The sequence below is a fragment of the Prunus persica genome, chromosome G3 (genome assembly GCF_000346465.2).
Source record: "Prunus persica cultivar Lovell chromosome G3, Prunus_persica_NCBIv2, whole genome shotgun sequence".
NCBI lineage: Eukaryota > Viridiplantae > Streptophyta > Magnoliopsida > Rosales > Rosaceae > Prunus > Prunus persica.
In genome coordinates this window covers 14,487,377-14,508,482 of record NC_034011.1, presented here as the reverse complement: position 1 = coordinate 14,508,482, position 21,106 = coordinate 14,487,377, and the positions used below count along the sequence as shown (strand labels likewise).

The window sequence follows — 21,106 nt, the reverse complement described above, 5'->3', positions numbered from 1 at the left end:
ACCGCAACCACCCCTAACTATATCATGTGAGAATGACCTTATTTATAAATACTCGAACTACCGTATTTAGTATTTATGACTTAAATGGGTATTATTTTTTATTTTATTTTTTATACAAGGGCTTAGATTTGCATATTAGTGGTCTCAAGTTTGAAAACCCATAACATCTTGGTAGTGTGTGTGAGAGAAAACTCTCCCTCCCTCTTCCTAACTTTGACAAAAATAAAAATAAAAATAAATCAAATCTAAGACCTCGGTTGTAAGGATAAATTCTCTTAATCACTTTATCTACAAACCCTTTATATGAACATGATTTTTCGATTAAAGAATATCTTGTTGGATCGCATGCTTTCTTCCTTCAATTTATTTTATTATTATTATTTTGTTTTTCTTTGCTTCCTTTGGGTGTTTAGATCTCGACCAAAACAAAATGACGATCAATGATGTGTCATGTCCGACAAAAGTATACCAACAACGTGAAGATGCAGCCGCCCAATAAAAACATTTAAAAGAGAGAATGCGCGTGCTGCTTGAGCTTTGGAGAATAGACTGATTTGGCATGGCATTCTCAATCCATGTACAGACCAGACATGGGCATTGGGCAATCTAATGAATGAGTTTGACTTCATATATTAGGGGATCTGGCAATCTCTCAAGTATCCATGTCTTGTCGGCAAAGATAGGGACTTTAATTTTGATTCCCTCTAGGCTGAATCATGTATGGTATGAATAATTTATCAATCTCATCTCTCTCTGTTTAGAATTTTAAAATAATTCAATATGATTTAGGATTTTACGGGTTTCTACATATCGAATATATCAGTTTATTTGAGCTGTTTTGATCATTCTGATTTGAATTTTTACGTATAAGAAGGTAAGTATTTTTCAGATGTTGGATTCTGGATACAAAATTTGCTAGATTAATGGTTTCAATTTTCAAAAACCAACATGAAGTTAGGATATTATTTGAGCTGTTTGGAAATTTAATTTCTGAATTTTACTAATTGTAGGCTGCTTCTGTGCAATAAAATGGATGATTATTCTTCTAGATTTCAAGGAATGATGGATAAAACGAAAATGTTGTTGGGGTACATTGAAACAATGGCATCTTATAAAATATTTTTGTTGTTGCTATGTAGATAAATGTTTAACCAAATATACTCCATCAATGAAGACCCTTCAAAAGGAGAATTGTTGCGTTCTGCAAATTAATGTATTAAATGATTATGATTCTCGCCTTCATAGAACAACTTACAAACACCGAGTTTCATATCTAATCAATGTGTGTTTGCGACAGTCGCGTGTTGAGTTTTATAGACATGTTGGTATGAAATTCGTTATATGTAAGTTACTGATGTAGAATGGCGGAAGCAATTGAAGAGGAGTTGGAGCGACGCGCGCATAAAGACAAATCGAGTAAAGTGCATATGGGAGCTCATAATTGGGCCCATGACCTGTCAATTCGAAGAGAATGATTCATGGCTTTGCCATGATGTATGTACTTTTCGAGCATCCGAGATCATTTATTTGCCCGAAATTCAATTTTAAAGTTTGTACAGTTTTTGGAAACTTTTTTATTTTCCTATTTTAATTCTTTTGTAATACCTAGGGTTTCTAGGAGTATTTAAACATACTTTACCGGTGGTTAGGATTATGTTTTGTTATTCCAGTTTATCAATTAAACCTTTAGATTTTCTCATATCTTCCTAATGCATTCTAGAGTTACATGTTTAGGCTAAGATTTTAACCGATCAATTGCCACGCTGCGTCAGTTATGCTCCTAAAAATTGAACATTATTTGAGTTCTATTATTGTGGCTGAAGCTGAAGCAGCTACTTTCGAAGTAACAGAAAGAAAAGCAACAACTGGAGTGGGAGAGTCAGAGTCGAAAAGAGGATTCCTCACTTCTTTCTCTCATTTATAAACTACACATGACAAATTTATATCTGAGTTTTTTATGAGGCAATTTGCGTGCCAAATAATAGCTCTTCGGCTTAGAGGACAGCGCCTGCTAGGCAGCTCTTCGCCTGATGCTTTATAGTGTGTCTTGGTTAAATTGCATCATGGTTCTCCAACATTGGGCTAGGCCATATATGGAAAGTATTTTGTTCCATCATAGATTTTGACATGCCATTGATGACCCCACTTTGGTATCCTGAAGGTGAAATTTCTTTAGATAATACTTGCGTGAGTAACATATTTAAATTATTCTCGTAAAGCCCATTGGCTGGAAAATTCTAGCTGATTGAAACATTTGTACCCCAAAAAAGGAGCTCCAAAAATCTCACGAAGAAAAATAGAGAATGATAAAAGACTTAAAATGAGTACTGATTTTGGGTAGAACATATTGATTTTCATCTTTTTATTATAAAATGATAATTATATAGATTTTCATGTGTCGGCTAATTTTTTCAGAAAGAGTCATGCTTGTTGTGTATATATATAATAGATTTAATAGCAGTAATGTGTGTATATAATCTATATATATAAAGCAAAAGGCAGAGAATGGTGAAACATTCAAAATACCAGGAAATGCCCTTTGTTAATTCAAATATTAAGAATTGAAATTATTAATTAAATGAGGATAATATCGTAAATTCACATTTTTTAATATTAAAAAAATTAAAATTAAAAACAAAATAAGATAATAGGTCCTACTTTTATGGAACATAACTACCCTGTTATTTTTTCTTAATTCTAAAAATAAAAATAAAAATAAAAAAGAAAACCAATTGGCACATGCGTGAGCATGTGTCAAGGGGCTAGTATATATTATATAAAAAAATTAGAAGCTCTTTTTAGTTTTTGGCATATGCAGCTTTTTTATTTGTCTTTTGCCTCTTGCCAAATCTATATTAGTCAAAGTTTTGGCCAACTCTTCCTATAAATATTCATACTTGTTGTATATACTATATGTGCACACATAATAAATTAAATTTTATAATATTCTTTTTAAAGCTACAAAATTAAACTTTTGTTAACGAAGTGAGAAATTGCATTAGTCCATTCAAGAAAAGATTTTACCTATAAGTATATTGTATAGTGATGGGATTCAATTAAATAGTACGTTTCAATTTAACTATTTAGCTTAGCTACTTTCTGGTCATTTTCAAGTTTAAAAAAATATATACAAAAGTTGATACATTGGGACGATATACAAAAGTTGTACACTTATCGCACATGGATGAATTATTGAATGGTAATGTAATACAGTGATGTGGTCTAACTCGTTTACGTATTATGAGATGAATAGATGACATGATTCATATTTTTCACTTTTAGGGTATAATATCAATAAATATTCACTTATATTATAGCATGTAGACAAATTACACTATGTGACCATATGCTAATACCACACTATAATTATTCACACGTGAGTTTCCTAATAATTGTTCACGCATGAGTTTCCTAAGGCAATTGCAAGATTTGCACCCTCCTTTGCTATGTTTTCTAGAACCTAGCTTAACATTACTTATTACATATAAAAATTCATTCCTCTTTAACTATGAACTATAGTGTATGGTTATAATGAATTGCTTTGTGAATACTTGAAAAGTTTGAAGGTAACCAAGATAAAGCAAAATGAATTGCTTCGTGAGCGTGGACATGGATTCTAGATATGATAGTAGGAGTGGGAGAGAGTAGGAGTGATCTAATGTGATTAATTGCATGTGTACAATAACGCTCAAATTAGTATAGTAGTAAATAGAGTATCGTTCTAATAGGGATCAAGTTAATCTATTAAATACTGGAGTGATTTATTCCTAATTATATTTGAATTAAACAATAAGAGAATTATTATGATTTAAAATCTAAATAAGAACGGGCAAATAATGTAAAAAATGAAACCAAAGATTATAAAGCACTAGAACACTGATTTCACCTAGCTAATCCCACCTAAATCCTTCTAATTTGTTAAGTTGAGGACTTGAATCATTAAACAAGAAATTGAATATATTCAAGCATTCATCACCGAACATTTAAAAAAAAAAAACCAATAATAATTGACGTGGCCGGTCTCAAAAAATTTAAAAAATGTGCTGATGGGATGAAAACGAAGTGTATGGTAATAATGTCAATCAGAGGGGGGCTAAAATAGTAATTTCATTTATTGCTTCCAAACTGTCAGCCCCACTCCGCCCACGCCACACATCTTCGTTCCAAAGAAATCGGCCTTTAATTACGTTGCGAAACTAGTGGTGCTCGTATGGTACAATCTGGATCATTCACGTGGCCGGAGATAATTGAGTGCGACTAGAAAAGATCAGCCTATCAGGGCTAACTTCATCTCGAAAAAATCAACATCGACGTGCCGCAGAAATACCTAAAACTGATTGCCACATTACCAAATTGCCCCTCCAATATTCTTGCCTTTCTAGATCGACTTTTCCCCTATTACGAAACTAACCTCAATCTTTCTTATTTTCGGTCAATAAACTAACCTCACTCTTGTCTTTTCGTTTTTCCTTTCCTGTGGTGGATACTTGGAAGATGAGGTTAGCATAGCAAAGATAAATTGGTTCGAAAAAAGGAAGAAGGAAAGATACTATCACAATTGAATGAACAAAAAAAATTCTCAAATAACAAGTTGGACCAAATGAAAGAAGATACAATTATGAGACTTTGTCAGTTTGACATTACTGTGTTGTAAAAATAATCGTTGTTAGATTTGTTGTGAAAGAAAGCAGTTTGGCTTACATCTTTGAAATTGATTCCTGCATAATCAAAAAATGAAAGCACCTTATTAGTTATTTTTTATTATAGCTTTTTCTCACAACAATTTTTAACATTAAGTGATTTTCATAGTTTACCAAACGGGCTAGGTTTCCCAAATTTTTTTAAAAAAAATTACTTATCACCCTAAATAAGTAATGTCAAACGGGCACTTAAACTATTTATTTGGTATAGACTTAATCTCAAGAACAGAACTAGATAATGGGTTGTATGGACTACAATCTATACCATACCCATTTTTTGAAAGTAAATATAATCAAGTATAATCAATCAATGAGATTGGTTGAAATGATTAATGGGTTAAGTAACAAAAATAAAGAACAAACAAGTGTTATATATAAATCCACATAATATAATGATCCATTTGTTGAAATTATTGAAAAGAAAGTATTTCGATTTTGAAAACAATGCTAGATTAATATATATTTATATATATATATATATATATATTTGTGAGTATAAATGATTGATGGATTACACAAATATTCATTAGGTGCTTAGAGATTTTGAACCTCTACCCACATAGGTGAAGGTGGAAGATATCAACCAACTGAGTTATACTCTACTAACAGATTAATTTGCAATGTGTTTGAAATACTTAAGTTCAATGCAATATTTTGTCTTTGAAATAATTAGATTCAATGAATCATTTGAATTCAATGTATTTATCTTTTTTTTCTTTAATGCAAATATCAATACTTTTGTACTGCAATGGTCCAATCAAGTTATTTAATTATATAATTTTAATCAGGCTTGATTTATGCATTTGTATATTTATTTTACAAGGAAATATTCTAAATACTCTAATATACGAGAATGAGAGAACTCAAACTCAATTCCAAAGAGACGGTTACACTTCCCTAACCAACTAACAAAACACACATATGTTGCATTTGCATTCTCTTAAGTAAACTTTTGAGAAAATAAGGTCGTGATCCCAATTTCTTAGGCTTGAATTAGATGAGTTCGGTTGATACTTTTCACTCACAATTGCACTCAAGCTATATTGGTTGGACTCAACTTATGCTCATATAAGTCCGTTGTACACATGAACACTAGAAATTGAAAGATTATAATTATAATTTTTTTTTACAGTAAACTATTATTTACAAGTCAAAAAGTCATTGTATATTTATTTAAGTACAATTTTCTTCTCGTATTTTTATAAAGAATAAGTGTATGATAATTTTTTTAAAGTGCCAATAATAGTTCGTATTAAAAGAAATCTTAACTCGAATCCCTCCCCAAATGACACAAAAAAATGCGTTAGTCTTTGCATTCAATAATCAAATCTGGACCCCATGACATGAATTCGGATCCATAAAGGATTCAATTATACAAAAAGAAATAGTTACACCAGCCTTTCACTGTTGTTCTCAAATGCAAGAGTTTGAATACTATTTTCAAAATACGAGGGCATTTAAGACAATTGCAAATATGTGAAAAAAGACTGCAAAGGGCAATTTTGGAATGTCGAAACCCAAGTTGGGCATCGTTGCCGCGTAAACGTTCGAAATTACCACTGACCACGGTCGACCACTATATATATATGCCGTCAAAGCCCCTCCAACTGCCCACAGTTTTGCTTTCTCTCACTTTCTCATTCATTATACGCCGAAACAAACAGTCTCCCAAGTTCTAGGCTGTCCAGAGATCTCGGTAGCTTACACCATCTTCAGCCGTCATGAAGAAGCCTGGTGTTTTAGCAGCCTCAGTCGCCGCCGCTTCTGCTACTGCTCTCGCTGCTTCTTCTTCTTCTTCTTCTTCTTCTTCTTCAAGCTTTGTGTCTAATTCAACCATGCGATTTTCTAATCAGGTAATTAAAAAAACCTTAATTCGAATTCTGGGTTTTCTTGGGACGTTCAATTTTGTTCACATAGTGTTTAGCCTATATTGGCTGCTCCTATTTTTCTTGGGTTCTGCTCTGTTTGGTTGCTGAGAAAAAAAAAATAAGAAAAGAAAAGAAAAGAAAATCATTGAAATCTGGAATTTTGAGCAAAAAGAGAAACTCTCTAGCACCCAACTTCTACTCTTTTTTTTTTCCCCATGAAGTAAGAAACTGATCTGTTTATGTTTGATTTTGTAGGAGGCTGTCTCTTCTAAGAGAAATCAAGAAAATCCATCACCTTCCACAGAAAAATTTGCTCCGAGGTTCGATGGCTTGAGATTTATTGAAACCTTGGTCACTGCTCATAGATAATAAGATTTGGTCTCAACTCATCAAGCCTCACAGATCCATCTTCTTCAAATCTAAATATATTTTTGCCTTTTGATGATTCGCTTTTGATCCATCTTCAGGAAACAACTTGAAGATAGGACTTTCAATCGTTGGGTAGATGAAATTAGTACTAGAAACAGAGGAATTGTAACTTTAAGTTAAGGGCTAGCTTTCATGTGGAATTAATTTATCTTCCCCTGTTTTCTGGTCTCCTTTCTTTCTTTTACTAAATGTTGCCAGTGGACTAATGATTGGATTGGATGCCAAAGTCATATGGTATGGTGATTTGTTTTTTCATAAAATCACATGTAACAGAGGAATTATGTAAATGAATTTATGGTTTTTTTTTTCCTTTTTCTAATTGTAACCGTTTTGAGGAGAAAATTTTGTAAATCATGACAATCAAGTTTCGCCACGAGTGATAAGAATTTCATATGGCGGAGTGTGATTAGACATGAATAGCAAAATAATACTATCCGACAGCCCTATTGCTCGAAGCAAGTACCATCTCGAGAGTAATGGGCTTCTTTGCTTATGATATTATTGCCTATACTATAATAATATTCTCTTGACCACATAGATGTTACGTTATGATATCTCCATATATGTTTATATTGTCGGTTAGGACCACATATTTAAAATGGTTTAACTTTATCAAAGAAAATGATTCGATTAAATAAGAATTCACACACAAACGCGTCAACGTTTACATACCTCGGGTGTGGAATTTGGCCATCAATTCACATAAAAATCAACTTAATATACACAGTCTAGATTTAGTCTAAGAATCATCTTATCTTGTCAGCCTCTTTGGTAGGATAATATTTTTTTTAATTTCATAGAATTGATTATTTAGAAGTGAATTCATTAACAATTACAGAAAGAAAGAATATTCTTAGTTTCATATTTGAAACTTTTGTGCTATGACATGCCTAGCACAAAGATATGTCACTTCTCAAAAGCAAAGCTATAAAAATCCCTTTAAGATATTGGAGCTCAAGTTTGACTAGAGCATCACCAAAATTAAGCTTTAGGTGGGGAATTTGGCCTTTCACGTGCATCATGGAAATATTCCACAACCAACCACATACTTCAACAACAACGATGCGTGGTCACCAAAAAAGATGTCAGAAACTTATAGCACTTGTTTTCTTCCATGATTGTGATATTTATTGGTTTTCTTCTGTGCTTCTTTGAGGAAGATAGTTTTCTCAAATGCCTAGCGTACTTTTATTGACTGCACCAAACATTACTCTCTTTTTTTAATCACCATTAAATTAAAATTGTTATAAGAATATGATGATCTTGTCAACTTACCATTTATGCATCCTTTTAAAATGGAGGTGGAACACCTTTGAATAGCAGTGCTCATTTTAGAATATTCTTCTTGGGTCGAGTTTGGGCAAGTTTTGGGTTGTACCCTTCAAGTTGCATCTTCGCTCTCCACCCACAACATTATAGGCAAAGCCTAACATTCTTGTTTTTTCTTTATTCAGTAACTGTCGTGAATAAAATTTAAATTAAAGATCGCTTCAAGTAAAGTGGAGACGACATGTCATATTTCAAATAGTCATTCTCTATATGTTTGGGTCTCGAGCTTTGATTTGGGCCCATAATGTTTCAAAGAAAACGATAATCAAACAAAACTCATCACCTGTTGCGACATACGGGTTTTTTTGCCCAAATAATGAAGTTTACTAGGTCAAAATAGTTGAGGTAGTATTTATTCCAACGTTGGTAAAACTATAAGAAAATCTGAGATCTTAATTGGGTGTTTCATATACTATGAAAGCTATGCATCCCAGGAGAACAACAGATTGTACATCGGATGGAAACGAAGTCGTTTCATTTTGGCAGTGTGTGTGTGGTCCAGTAATGAACACACACTAACAAGCATATAATAAAGTTATACTATTTGGGCAGTTTCATATTTAGAGTACAAATTCAAGCATACAAATTGGTGTGAGAAAGCAGGGAAAGTTAAATTGAATTAATGGTTATAAGTTGGGTGGTGTTTTCCACAGTTCACACCAGCTCAGAACATATTGAATGATAATACTAGGACTGCAGTGAGTGCTAGTATGATGGAGTGAGTAGCTGCTATCTGACCTCTACTCTTCTGAGGTTTCGGTGCCTCAGCGGGGCATGCGAGACCTTCTTTCCCTTCGCGACATTGAGACGCAAACAGGCCAGGAGGGTACTTCCCATAAATGTTTATGTAGCTGAACATGGTTGTAGCACAATCATTTTTCAAGTCATTAATAGCATCTGCAAAAGGGCAGGCAAAGTCCTTCAAGGCGTCGCAGCAGCTCTTGGCTGGGTAGTTGGGTCCTTTGCACTTGCTTGTGATGATTGTGTAGTTCTGATTCTCAAAGTTCACAGGACAATCTGCAGATACCCCAAAAAGACAAGAGAAACAAGCAGGTGATAGAATCTCAGAGCTAAGAGAATGCCGGTAAAACATAGCATGCTAGCTAGAGACGCCAAATCAAAATCTAAAAAATATCAGGTTTTGGTTTCAACGAAGAACTGTAGTCCTCTAGCAGTAATAATCAATTCACAGGTTTGTATTGCCCTGTTATTGCCTAATGGTGGCAATTATAAGAGGCAATACTTTCTCAATATCATCTGAGACATTTTAACTTCTTCCCTAAACAATTGTCACAAAACCGATTCATAAGTTTGATATTCAAACTCCTTATTAATTTCAGTGAGATTTCCAAAATGATTGAAATGATACTGAAAAGAAAGCAATTCCTGTCCAACTAGGGCAGATAAAAGCTAGGATTCTGTCAGGTTGAGTCAATATACAAAAATGAAGCATGTCTCTTTACTGCAATTGTATTCAACTCTTCTATGTTTTATTTCTTTAGATGAATTCTCTCTCATATTTTGATCCCAAAGTAGAATATCGAAGCCAGTAAGCGAGTTCGATTTGATAAATTCCTTCACAGACCCAAAATGTATGTGTCATTATTTTGACTGCAACTCATTAAAAAGTACAAACAAGGCCACAAAACAGGAAGATTTACTCAGAGTTTACTGCATATAGAAGACGATGTTTTGCTTTCTTTCTTGTCAGCCTAAAAATCTGTCAACTTTCTTGGTGTGGGAGAAAAACCATACCATTTTATACATAAAAAACTGAATGTTTGGTGAACATTGTGTACAGATTCTCAAAGAGTGATGCGCAAACACATTTTCAGCCATGGAATTTAGGGGCATTGACAATTAATTATTTCTGAAATGAAAAATATGGAAACAGAAAATGCATAATTTAAAGGAGAAAGCAAAGTGAAGAATTACTTTGTTTGGCCTGAAGAAGGGAGCGTCCAATGGATCCACCAGGCTGGAAAATATCATCTGCAACATTCATACGTAGATAAAATCAACGACCCAAGAAATTAAATTTCCAACAAGAAAAAGAAAAAGAACATAAACAAATTAAATGGGAATTTAATGAATTACTGGAAAGGAAGGTGGTGCAGGAGGCGAAGCCCAAGAAGAGGAAGAAGAAGAAGAAGAGATGAAGACCGTGATTCGAAGCAGACGACATTGTATGTATTGTGAAGGTTGTTTAGGGTTTAATTTGTGCAGAGACCGAACCACTTGTGTGATGTCGTCGATCTCTGTCTTCCAAGAGTTTGAGCTCAGCCCCTGTTTTTTGATGGCTTTGGTTACCTCTCTCTGTTTGTTGAGAGACAGAGAGGAGAGAGAGAGAATTGGAGGGAGGAGAGCGAAATGCTGCATGAAATTTGGAGAAACGAAGCGTTTTAGGTCTCTCCAAATTGCAAATTTTGCAATTGCTAAAAGTGGAAACTGTCAGTTTGATCTACGTTGACCCACAAAACGTTATTTAACTTCTGTTTTGGTTTGGATCGTTGTCAACCTCTCTTTGTGTTCGAGCATAAATGGCAGTTTAATACTTTGGGGTATGGAAGGAAAATGGGTTTTGCTTAAGAAAATTTCGCACAAAAATTAATGACACGTTTATCTTTAAACATGTTTGGATATGGTCAGTTGTTATTTTGCAAACATGTTTCATGGGTAATGACACGTTATCTATATATATAAAGCAAAAGGCAGAGAATGGTGAAACATTCAAAATACCAGAAAATACCCTTGGATAATGCAAACATTAAGAATTGAAATTATTAATTAAATGAGGATAATATGGTAAATTCACACTTTTCATATTAAAAAAATAAAAATAAAAAGAATAATCAGATAATGGATCCTATTTTTATGGACCACAACTACCCAATATCTTTTTTAATTCTAAAATAAATTTAAAGTTTAAAAAAAAAAAAAAAAGCCTCTCGCAGGTGCGGAAGCACGTGCAGAGAGGCTAGTTTTTATAAAGTATATTTTTGTTTTTCTATCTTTAGTCCCAATTATTCATATATTTTTGAACACAATAAGGTAACAAATTGGATTCAATAGAATAATCTCACATAGCACATACACGATAAAATACTGAAGTGTGAGTTAAGTACATTCTAAGGTCAAACATCATTGTAGAAGAAAAAAAAAATATTTTATCAGCTAAAAGCATATCCCTCATTCCCAACTCACCGATCTTTCCAAAATGACCCTAACCTTAATCATAATATTTCTTAGGTTTAATTGTTACAATAATCCCTCAATTATACCAAGAATTACATTTTCAATTTTAATCTCCAAAAAATAGCTACAACCGTCCTTTAATTGGATATTGTTGAATCATGGATTCTTTTTGTTAAAATTAGAGGTAAATAAGACTTTTACGCAACCACCACCCTCACCACCTCAGAGCTCCTCTCCTTCCACCCAAGTCGCGGCAAACTCCCACATTTCTGTATCTATCCTGGCCAGCCCAACACTATCTTCCCCTCGTCACACAACCCCGACCACCCCATGTTATACAGCCTGAAAATTGTCCCATGGGGGATGCCATTTTGGGTTTGTAATTGAAGATCAGCCTTTGGGTTATCATGAACTTTCTGAATTACCCAGATCTTAGCATGCTTTGCTATATGAAAGAATAGTGAGAGGGATTATGTTTTGACACAAATTGGTTGAAAGAATCATAGCTATCATGCAATTAGAGAGACACACAAGAGGATATAAAACCGGTTACAAGGCAGATTCTCTCGCATTGGTGGGGCCCTCTAAGCTTAGCTGGCATGCCCTTTTTATTAAATAAATATTGTAAGAATTCTACCTGTCAAGATGTAGGGTAAGCAATATATTGTCGTTCTAGCTTCTAAGAGCACCGCCATCGCAAAAGGCTAGCCCAAGCAGGAGGGGGCTCTAGGCCCAACGAGCAGCTCCAGCGCTCCAAGTCCAACCTGGGCAACAGGTGGGTCCCACGAGTCCAGGCAAGCCCATGAGCAGACCCATGTTGTTGCCTTCGGGTTGCTAACATCAGTGCAAGAAAATCAAAAAAATTTTACCGTTGGAGTCATGGACAAATGTTCAAAGCGATCAAAATCTTGGTGACGAGGTAAAATTTTTTTTTTTGGTCGTTTTATTCAATTTAATGTCTTTTATTTATTATTTATTTATATATATTTCTTGCATTTCAAATTTCATTTTTTTAAAATAAATTATTCAAGGTAAAACAAAAAAGAAGAAAACCATTACACATGACTCCTCAAGCGAACAATGCCCGCAATAGGTTCCAGTGAAGCATTCCGTGTCGGAAATAATGGCACTATTACGTCCTCCAAAGAAAAATACTCACACAAGTCGTGATCCGGTGGAACTGCCTCTGCCAATGATTGAGTCGTCCTTGTACTCGATTATGTTGGACTATGAGGACCAGGAATATTTCAATTGTATAATAAGTGAGTAGGTATTTCAAATTTAAGATGACTGAGATGTGAATTTTATAATAAATAGTGACACGTGGCAACCGAAAATCTTATCAAAATTAATGGTTAAAGTATAAAAAATTGAAAATAAATTAAAGTAAATAGTAATTACCCTTGCCCTTGTCCTGTGGGGTGAAAACAAAAAAGACAAAGGCTGCCACTATTCACGTGAATAGTGACAAACCTTGCCTTGCCTTTGCCCTGCCCCTGCCCCCCTTGCCCTTTGGGGTGGAGGTGCTCTAAGCTGCACTTCAATCAGCCACTCAAGCCATTTTAACCCCCAAGGATACCCACAAAGAAATGGATACCAAAAGGGCAAGAAAAATTTTCGATAGTAATGACTCATTAAAATGTGATACAATCCACAAATTCCTTTTCATCAGTTCACCATTAAACACTTTCTGCGTGAAACGTCACTGTCCGGTGCCTCAAAAACAGATTTTCTTCCTTCACTTGGTAACAATGTATTCTGAAGTATGCAGCTGACTAGCCTGAACAAAGGAAGTACCAAACATATCCAATATTTCATTAAGCAAGGAGTACTGAGAAATGCAATTAGTAATAACTTTTCCAAGAAACAAAGAAGAAAAAAGCTGTTAGCAAGTGTATACAAAGAGGCAGCGCAACTGGAAAATAGAGGAGTTGTGGCCACACACGTGTATTACTCGCTCTATTACTGATTACCAAGGTTCGTTCGTGATGAGTTGTCAACCGATAAATGGAAACCTTATATAAAAGAGAAACAAGATGTAATCCATTTTACAAGATGGTTACTATGAAAGCAATCAACTATGAACATTAGCCAAGCACAGAAGGAGGGGGGGAAGCAACAAACATGGGAAGTCAACAAAGAAATAATTGGAGTATCTGACTATTATGATTCTAATCATAATCAAGTGAACCTGTATTGATTAATGGCATCCATGTGAACTAATCATTCATGGGAAGCAAATTCAACAGACAATATAAACTAACAGAAGAGAAATATAGTGCATTCAGAAATAAGGTATCAAAGAATTCAGTGGAATTTACCTCAACATTTAGAAATCTCTCCTGGTATCAGGTCAACCATTAAGTTTTCTTGGTTGGCTGTTAACAGATGCCACTCATGTGTCTTACTTTACGAGTGATGGACCTGCCCATCCGAACTCTTCTAGTTGTCAGTGCTTCTAATAATATAACTAAAGTATCCTCTAGAGCCTCAGCCTGTTTATCGAATCCAAAGGAGCTGAACTCCGGAAGAAGTTGCAGCTCAGAGAGGAGGCCAATAGCCGCTCCTGCTGTACAGGTACGATCCCATGATGGTTGAGGCCTGCCCTTAACACAACACAATCAGTTAAAAACCAGATTAACAAAAGCCCCTGTATTAAAAACAAAAAAAAAACAAAAATTATAGTTCTTACCTAAGTTTATGCATCGCAGATACACCAGTGGCCAGGGAAATACAAGGAAAGTCTGCCTCTCCCCAAACTGACGTTGCTTGATCCTGCACATAGAATCATGTGAAAAACTCCCAAAGAGAACTACAGGTTCTTTCGTTAAAATTTAATTTAATTGATTTGTTGTCAGCTAGGTTATCCCTAATTCAATGATAGTTTCATACAAGTAATGCAAATTATCTGCATATATCATAGGCATCAAAGGTCTGAGCCGTTGACTCTATTGTCATGAATAGAAGAGAGACTATTAGGGAATAATTTATTGGTAGAGGTCCATGGTTGATGGTCAAATATATCACATGAATTTATGTAAGAAATCTGCATTATTCATTTTGTAGGCAACAATCAAAACATGAAGTAAGAAAAAACACAGAAACAAAGATAAGCCTGACAGTATTACCTTCAGACGACTGAATATCGAAACTGAATTGTTCCAAGTTCCATCAATCAAAATGAAATTCAGTGTTCCATCTTCATTTGTCTGTGCATAGCCAAATTGAAATTTTTACCGCCATGTGCACTTGAAGAAGATATAAGAGATTTCTCATTAAGAAACCTGAAGCCTAAATATGACCTTTTCTAGTGTGATGATCTATCGACAAGGTTACTAGGAGACAACCAACATTTCTAATCAAACCACGGGTGAGTTTGGTAATGCTTTTGGGAATGCAAAAGCAATTTCAGATAACCACAAAAACAGCTTTTATAGTGTTTGACTGGAGTAGATAAAATTTCTTGACCAAGAAAAAGAAGTAGATAAAAGTTTTTTTGGGGTTAGAGAAGCACTTCATAGGTGCTTTTGCAGGCAATGCTATTGGATGAATAATGTAGGAAGCATATCATTGAATTTTTTTACTAACAAAAACAACACTAATAAGAGCACTACCAGACATGGCGTAAAACAATAATACCTTAGTATCTGTGCATTCCAGATATGGTGACGGTTCTTGGCCGAAGACATCCTCAACTGATTTTAACGCTGCATTTTTGTTGGGATAAAGGCACCAAACATTTTTTTTTCCTGTTTTTAATGTAAAATCCCAAACAGAAGTTAATGAGTCAAAAGGTTTAATATCCAAAAACATAAACTAGGGAACGCCATATGAAACTGCCAAATCTAACTGCTCAAAATAGCACTGACAACTTAAGTTCGTCAATTTAGCCGGGTAGTAATTCTAATAGTTAAGTTTCAACATGCAAATACAGTATCTACTGCAAAAGCCAGTACCTACAAACTATAAATAAATAAATAAATAAATAAAGCACCCATTTTATCGGAGTCAAAACTCACCCTGGAACCGAAGTATGTTTTTTAACAATAAGGAAAGAGTATCATGTTTCCCAAATAATAGTTTAATAATTCAAAGTAGCACTACAGTAATTACATTAAGCTGGTCAACTTGATATTTATAGGCACCATCAGTTTTGAAATTCTTTGAAGAAGGAAGAAAATTCTAATAGACCTGCTAGCTTCAAAGCATTCCACATTATTTCTTCATGTTCGGAAATGCCAAAGAGGCACAAAGTTGCAGCCTCAGTGCCAAATACTTGCCATAACAACTTTCCAGTGTTGTTCTGTCGCAAGAAATCCTGCAAAAATGATGAATGCTAATTTAGATATTTTTTTGAAAACTGTTTTTAAGTATCAAACTGATTCATAAAATGAGCAGCAACAAACCTTTGGATGCATATATAACCAGAACCTCATTCTATGCCAAAGAGTGGATTGTGTGACGTTTGAACACATACAATCTTCCAAAGGAAGCCAGCACTGCAAAGTGATAATGAGCCTTATATTATATGTAACGGTGACACGATATGAAGATATGAAATGGTAAAAAGGCATAAACGTCCCTTCTAGGATGCATCAATATTGCCTCACTGAGAGGAAGTAGGTAAAACCTGATAAATGTGAAATTTTTTTACAAAATAAATAAATACCTTTTGACAAAGGTAGCCCCTACTTCCCAGCAAACGACATGCTATTTGTCGAGCTGCAAAGAACTGGAGTTTTTGTTCAGAATCACCTAAAGCCTGATAGGTTTTCCGGTGCTTTTTATCCTCTTGCACTTTAAAATCCCCCTGAAAAGTAAGATATCCGCAACCTACTTCAGAGCCAATTATCAACCACTCCTTGAGCATAATCAGAAAATAATAAAGGAAACATGCATCCAAACTAAATCTTTAATAGAATAAGTCTAGAAAGGTATAAATTTGTTACATCTGAAGCACCCTGACCACTGAACCAACTAAGCTCTCTATATTACAATGGTATTGAGAGATGCTGATAAACATCCATTGATATATACACCACCATTCTCTTGTATTTTTTATATATTTTTTTTTTTTCACAAATCATCTCAAACTCTCAGTCAATAAATACCAAGCTTCACTTCTTTTCGGAGAAAAATAAAAAACGGCTAAAAAAGGAAGGAAATCAAAACTTTAACCTCTTAAGACTTCACCAGTTGTAACCCAAGAAAGCAAAAACCTTAGCCTTTATGGCAACATTTTGAATTTCCAAACACCATCAATACAGTCAAAAGGCAAACAAATGAAAGAATATATAAAACATATAAGATGATGTGTGTATTATCCTCTTCTTTTCAAAAAAATGTGTGTATTATCACGCAAGTTATATGTTATGTCAGGCAGATTCTCAATCTAGACCATATATTCAAACAAAAATCACTTGATCAAAGATCTAGAATGACAAATGCGGCTGTCGTGGCAAGAAAACCTAGACCTACATATATAATCTAACATAAACCGCAACAGTTTGTTCCCCTCTAGCACCAAACAAAGCTAAGAGGCTGATTTCTGAAGCACCCTGACCAAGTCTAGAAAGGTATAAATTTGTTACATCTGAAGCACCCTGACCACTGAACCAACTAAGCTCTCTATATTACAATGGTATTGAGAGATGCTGATAAACATCCATTGATATATACACCACCATTCTCTTGTATTTTTTTTTTTTCACAAATCATCTCAAACTCTCAGTCAATAAATACCAAGCTTCATTTCTTTTCAGAGAAAAATAAAAAACGGCTAAAAAAGAAGGAAATCAAAACTTTAACCTCTTAAGACTTCACCAGTTGTAACCCAAGAAAGCAAAAACCTTAGCCTTTATGGCAACATTTTGAATTTCCAAACACCATCAATACAGTCAAAAGGCAAACAAATGAAAGAATATATAAAACATATAAGATGATGTGTGTATTATCCTCTTCTTTTCAAAAAAATGTGTGTCTTATCATGCAAGTTATATGTTATGTCAGGCAGATTCTCAATCTAGACCATATATTCAAACAAAAATCACTTGATCAAAGATCTAGAATGACAAATGCGGCTGTCGTGGCAAGAAAACCTAGACCTACATATATAATCTAACATAAACCGCAACAGTTTGTTCCCCTCTAGCACCAAACAAAGCTAAGAGGGCTGATTTCCTCCAATACCCATATCAACTTTTCAGTTGCTTCTTTTCTTTTGGAAAGAACTTCAGTTTCTTCACTTTATAGCAACCAAGACATATACTAAACACCTATATTCCACAAAACCATGTTTGATGGGCAAACTGATGGATAGTGCTAGGTTAATCTGAAAAAAAAACGTAGTTAAGAGAAAAAAGAAAACAACATACACACTATACACAATATATCAATATCTAATTTTCATTTCCTCCTTGGCCTTCTTCGAATTTAACATAGCATTAAAACAAAAATTACTCCAAAGATTCCCAAAAGACAAAAGAGAAAACAATTTGTTCAAATGTTATACCTGAAGTTTGCCACCACTACCACCAAAGCTCATCTGGGCATCGATATCTTTTTCCAAAGCCTTCAAATCCTCAACAATTTTCGTAACCATGGCGGGCAGAGGGGACGTGGTGCCCCAACCCTGCCATTCCTGCAATGTGATAGCGCCTTCAACAGCGTCGCTTAAACGAGCTTCTCTTTGAGGGGAGCCAGAAGTTGAACATGAAAATGGGCTGCGGAGGGTTCTGGGTTTTGAGTCCATGAGTGTCTTGGTGGAAAAGGCGAGAGAAGGAGAGCATTTGAATGTGAAGGCCCTAGGCGAGGCCATGGTGGACTTGCTGCTCCTGTGCAATGTCACTATAGCCTAAACTGCGTTTGCACATGAACTAAATTTGCAATTGTCTTTTCTTTTTTTTTTTTTTTTTTTAAGAATAAGTGATGCTTTTTAGGGGTGGACAATTAAACCGAAAATCTGATAAATTGGGCAAAAATCGGTTTGGTTTGGTCTAGTTAGTTTTTTTTTTTTTTTTTTTTTTTGGGAATTTTGGATTGAAAATTGAACCAGACTAACCATTTGACCTTTACCAACCCACTAATTTATTCAAACTGAACTGGTCACCTCACAATACTAAACTTTTGCAAAATTTTGACATTATAGAGTTTCAAACCCATCACCTCCGGCTTAAAAGAAAGTCCATCAACATGGTAGTAGCAGTTGTTGTTGTATTTTATATGTGTAATGATGGTATTTAATGGGTTTTAAGTGGAATTAAAAAATAAAATAGGGTTTAGTTATCGAGTTCAGATCGCTGTCTCTTTGTCGTAGTCCTCTGTGCACCTCAAAAACGCAACCGAGCCAACCCAAATCATTCGATTGATTAACTGAGGACTCCAGTTAATCAAAGGTGGTGGTTTAGCATCGGTGCTAGAAAACCCTCCACCAAGGGCTACGGTTCGGTGAGTGTTTTGGAGTGAAACTCGAACCAAACAACATTAAGCCCACCCCTAGTTTTTATTGATAAGTAAACCAAAACACAAAGCAACTATGTGTCGAATGCGGCTAAATATTCTCCAGTGATCAAACGCAACAATATGTTGACTTAATCTGGACATAATCACCCACTTGTAGTGGTCCCATGTGAGGGAGCGTGTTGAAGAATATAAAGTCTCATACCAGAAATTTGACGAAACAAACTGCAACTTGTAATAAGTGGTTCCACTTCTAATAACACCGAGACATTTTGTGATAAATCCTAACACCTATTGGGCTTTATAGGTGGTTAAGTTATGGACAATATTGGTATTGACGAGGAAGAGAGAGAGAGATGGGGAGAGAGAGTTATTTTTTATAACTATTTTAGTTTTTTAAAAATAATAATAAATCAATCAACCAAATAGTAGGTGACATGGTGATACTTGAATTTTTGACGGAAAAATGGATGAAATTCAAAAAAAGCAACGGTAAAGGCTAAATATTTCAATTAATTTGGGGGTTAAATTGGCTGATCTTTTAATTCAATGTCTTAATTTCAACAATGGTCATAGTTCAGGGGTAAACGGTTGAAAAAAAAAAGAAAAAAAAAAGACAAACTACATAAAACCCCCTAACTTATAGGGTCATTTATGAGTTCATACCCGATTTAGGGACATTTACCAGTACATACTCAACGTCATGGAAACCCTACAATTTACCCCCTCCATTAGCCAAACCGTTAGTGAATCTGTTAAATGCTGACATGGCGAATGTGGGTTCCATTTTTAATGAGGTGGACTTACATGTGGAAAAAATATATGATAAACAATTCTTTTGTCTTTTCAAATATTAAAAAAAGATAAATTATATTAAATAAACAAAAATTCAAAATTCAAAACAAAAAAATCTCTCACAGTCTCTTCTACACCCAGCCAACCCCATCACGACCTCAGCCACCCCTTCAAATCCCCTTTATGTCTCTGTCCCCTGCTTTCATCCCTAGCCACCATCCCTCCTCCTTCCGTTACCTTTTAAAATGATTAAAACAATTCCCACAACCAACAAACTGATCTTCTTACATAAATCCAGTCCCCCACTCTAATTCTGATATGTAGCCATCATTCTCGATCTGCCATGAAAAGCCAAGAAGGAACTCTAACAACCCCACCTTATTCACTCTCTCTATTTTTTGGATCTTGACTCTCTCTTTGGTTCACCATAGAATGAAAAGGAAAAATCGTGTTGAAGAAGATTAACATTGGATAGCATTGAAGGTTGAGCAGACAAACGCTGCATCAACACAAACCCAATTGAAGAAGCCAAAATCATTTTTAGATCCAATTTTCTTCATATAAATGTTCATTTTTATTTGTTAGATTGGTTGAATGGATCTCACAGGGAAGCTATGGCTGTGTTGGGATTTCGATATGGATCTCACCATTTCACCTCATTGACCACTCACTCTAGCAACAACCCACCCACACCCCCTTCATCTCCCACACCGACATAGAAATAGCCAAATCTGAGATGAAATTCACGAAAAAAACAAAAAAATCTAAGATAAACCAAATCTTCAGAATGGAAAAAGATGCTAAGATGTAGAGAAAAATCCAAGAAATCAAAGAGAAATCAAGAATGTTGAAAGAATGGAAAAGATCTTGTGATTTCGTGGTTCAGACAAAAAAAGAGAAGTGATTTCGTGGTTGCATTCACTTGTGATTTCGTGGTTCAGACAAATCAAGAATGAGGATTGCCAATGAGTACCTCGTGGAGGGTATGCCGGAAAGGAATGGAGATGGTTTCGGTAGGCCATGGCATTCGAACATGCAAGTGGAAAATTTCTTTGATATTCTTGATCTGGGTGGTGGGGTAGAAGAAATTGGGTGGGGAAAGAAATCTAGGTCGGGGGAAGAAATCTGTAGGGGGAAAAAATTGGGAGGAATGGGGAAGAAATCAGGAGAGAGAGAATTTTCGTAGGGTTTTTATTTATACTCTTGCTTAAGTTACAATACAAAGCTACATTTGCTAGCTGATATACTTTTGCTTAAGTTATAAGGTGGTATTGCTTAAATTATAAGGTTGTAGGTTTGTTCAAGTTAATTATGTTGTAGGTTTGTTCTTTT

The 21,106-nt window shown here is 34.8% G+C and overlaps 3 protein-coding genes and 1 long non-coding RNA gene across 5 annotated transcripts; 1 reads left to right on the top strand and 3 right to left on the bottom strand.

The window, feature by feature from the left end:
• Positions 6,304 to 7,344, top strand: LOC109948341 (uncharacterized serine-rich protein C1E8.05). The gene is made up of 2 exons (XM_020561132.1): positions 6,304 to 6,553; positions 6,824 to 7,344. Exons 1-2 carry the CDS (start codon positions 6,422 to 6,424, stop codon positions 6,935 to 6,937), a joined length of 246 nt encoding a protein of 81 aa, XP_020416721.1. The 5' UTR covers positions 6,304 to 6,421; the 3' UTR covers positions 6,938 to 7,344.
• On the bottom strand, positions 8,747 to 10,808 carry LOC18766021 (GPI-anchored protein LLG1). The gene is made up of 3 exons (XM_007198812.2): positions 10,424 to 10,808; positions 10,262 to 10,318; positions 8,747 to 9,343 (listed from the first exon to the last, which is right to left on the bottom strand). The coding sequence occupies exons 1-3, from the start codon at positions 10,509 to 10,511 to the stop codon at positions 8,991 to 8,993; spliced, it is 498 nt and encodes a 165-aa protein (XP_007198874.2). The 5' UTR covers positions 10,512 to 10,808; the 3' UTR covers positions 8,747 to 8,990.
• Positions 12,853 to 18,723, bottom strand: LOC18765988. 2 transcript variants are annotated; one of them, XM_007198770.2, is made up of 9 exons: positions 18,033 to 18,722; positions 16,191 to 16,331; positions 15,928 to 16,020; positions 15,713 to 15,839; positions 15,161 to 15,270; positions 14,650 to 14,730; positions 14,214 to 14,296; positions 13,843 to 14,122; positions 12,853 to 13,301 (listed from the first exon to the last, which is right to left on the bottom strand). In XM_007198770.2, the coding sequence occupies exons 1-8, from the start codon at positions 18,336 to 18,338 to the stop codon at positions 13,903 to 13,905; spliced, it is 1,161 nt and encodes a 386-aa protein (XP_007198832.2). In that variant the 5' UTR covers positions 18,339 to 18,722; the 3' UTR covers positions 12,853 to 13,301; positions 13,843 to 13,902. The 2 variants fall into 2 exon arrangements, with proteins under 2 accessions (XP_007198832.2, XP_020416577.1); XM_020560988.1 differs by lacking the exon at positions 14,650 to 14,730 and having other exon boundaries at positions 18,033 to 18,723.
• Positions 19,748 to 21,106, bottom strand: LOC109948187. The gene is made up of 2 exons (XR_002270790.1): positions 20,748 to 21,106; positions 19,748 to 20,505 (listed from the first exon to the last, which is right to left on the bottom strand). It is a non-coding gene; the product is annotated as an uncharacterized LOC109948187 (long non-coding RNA).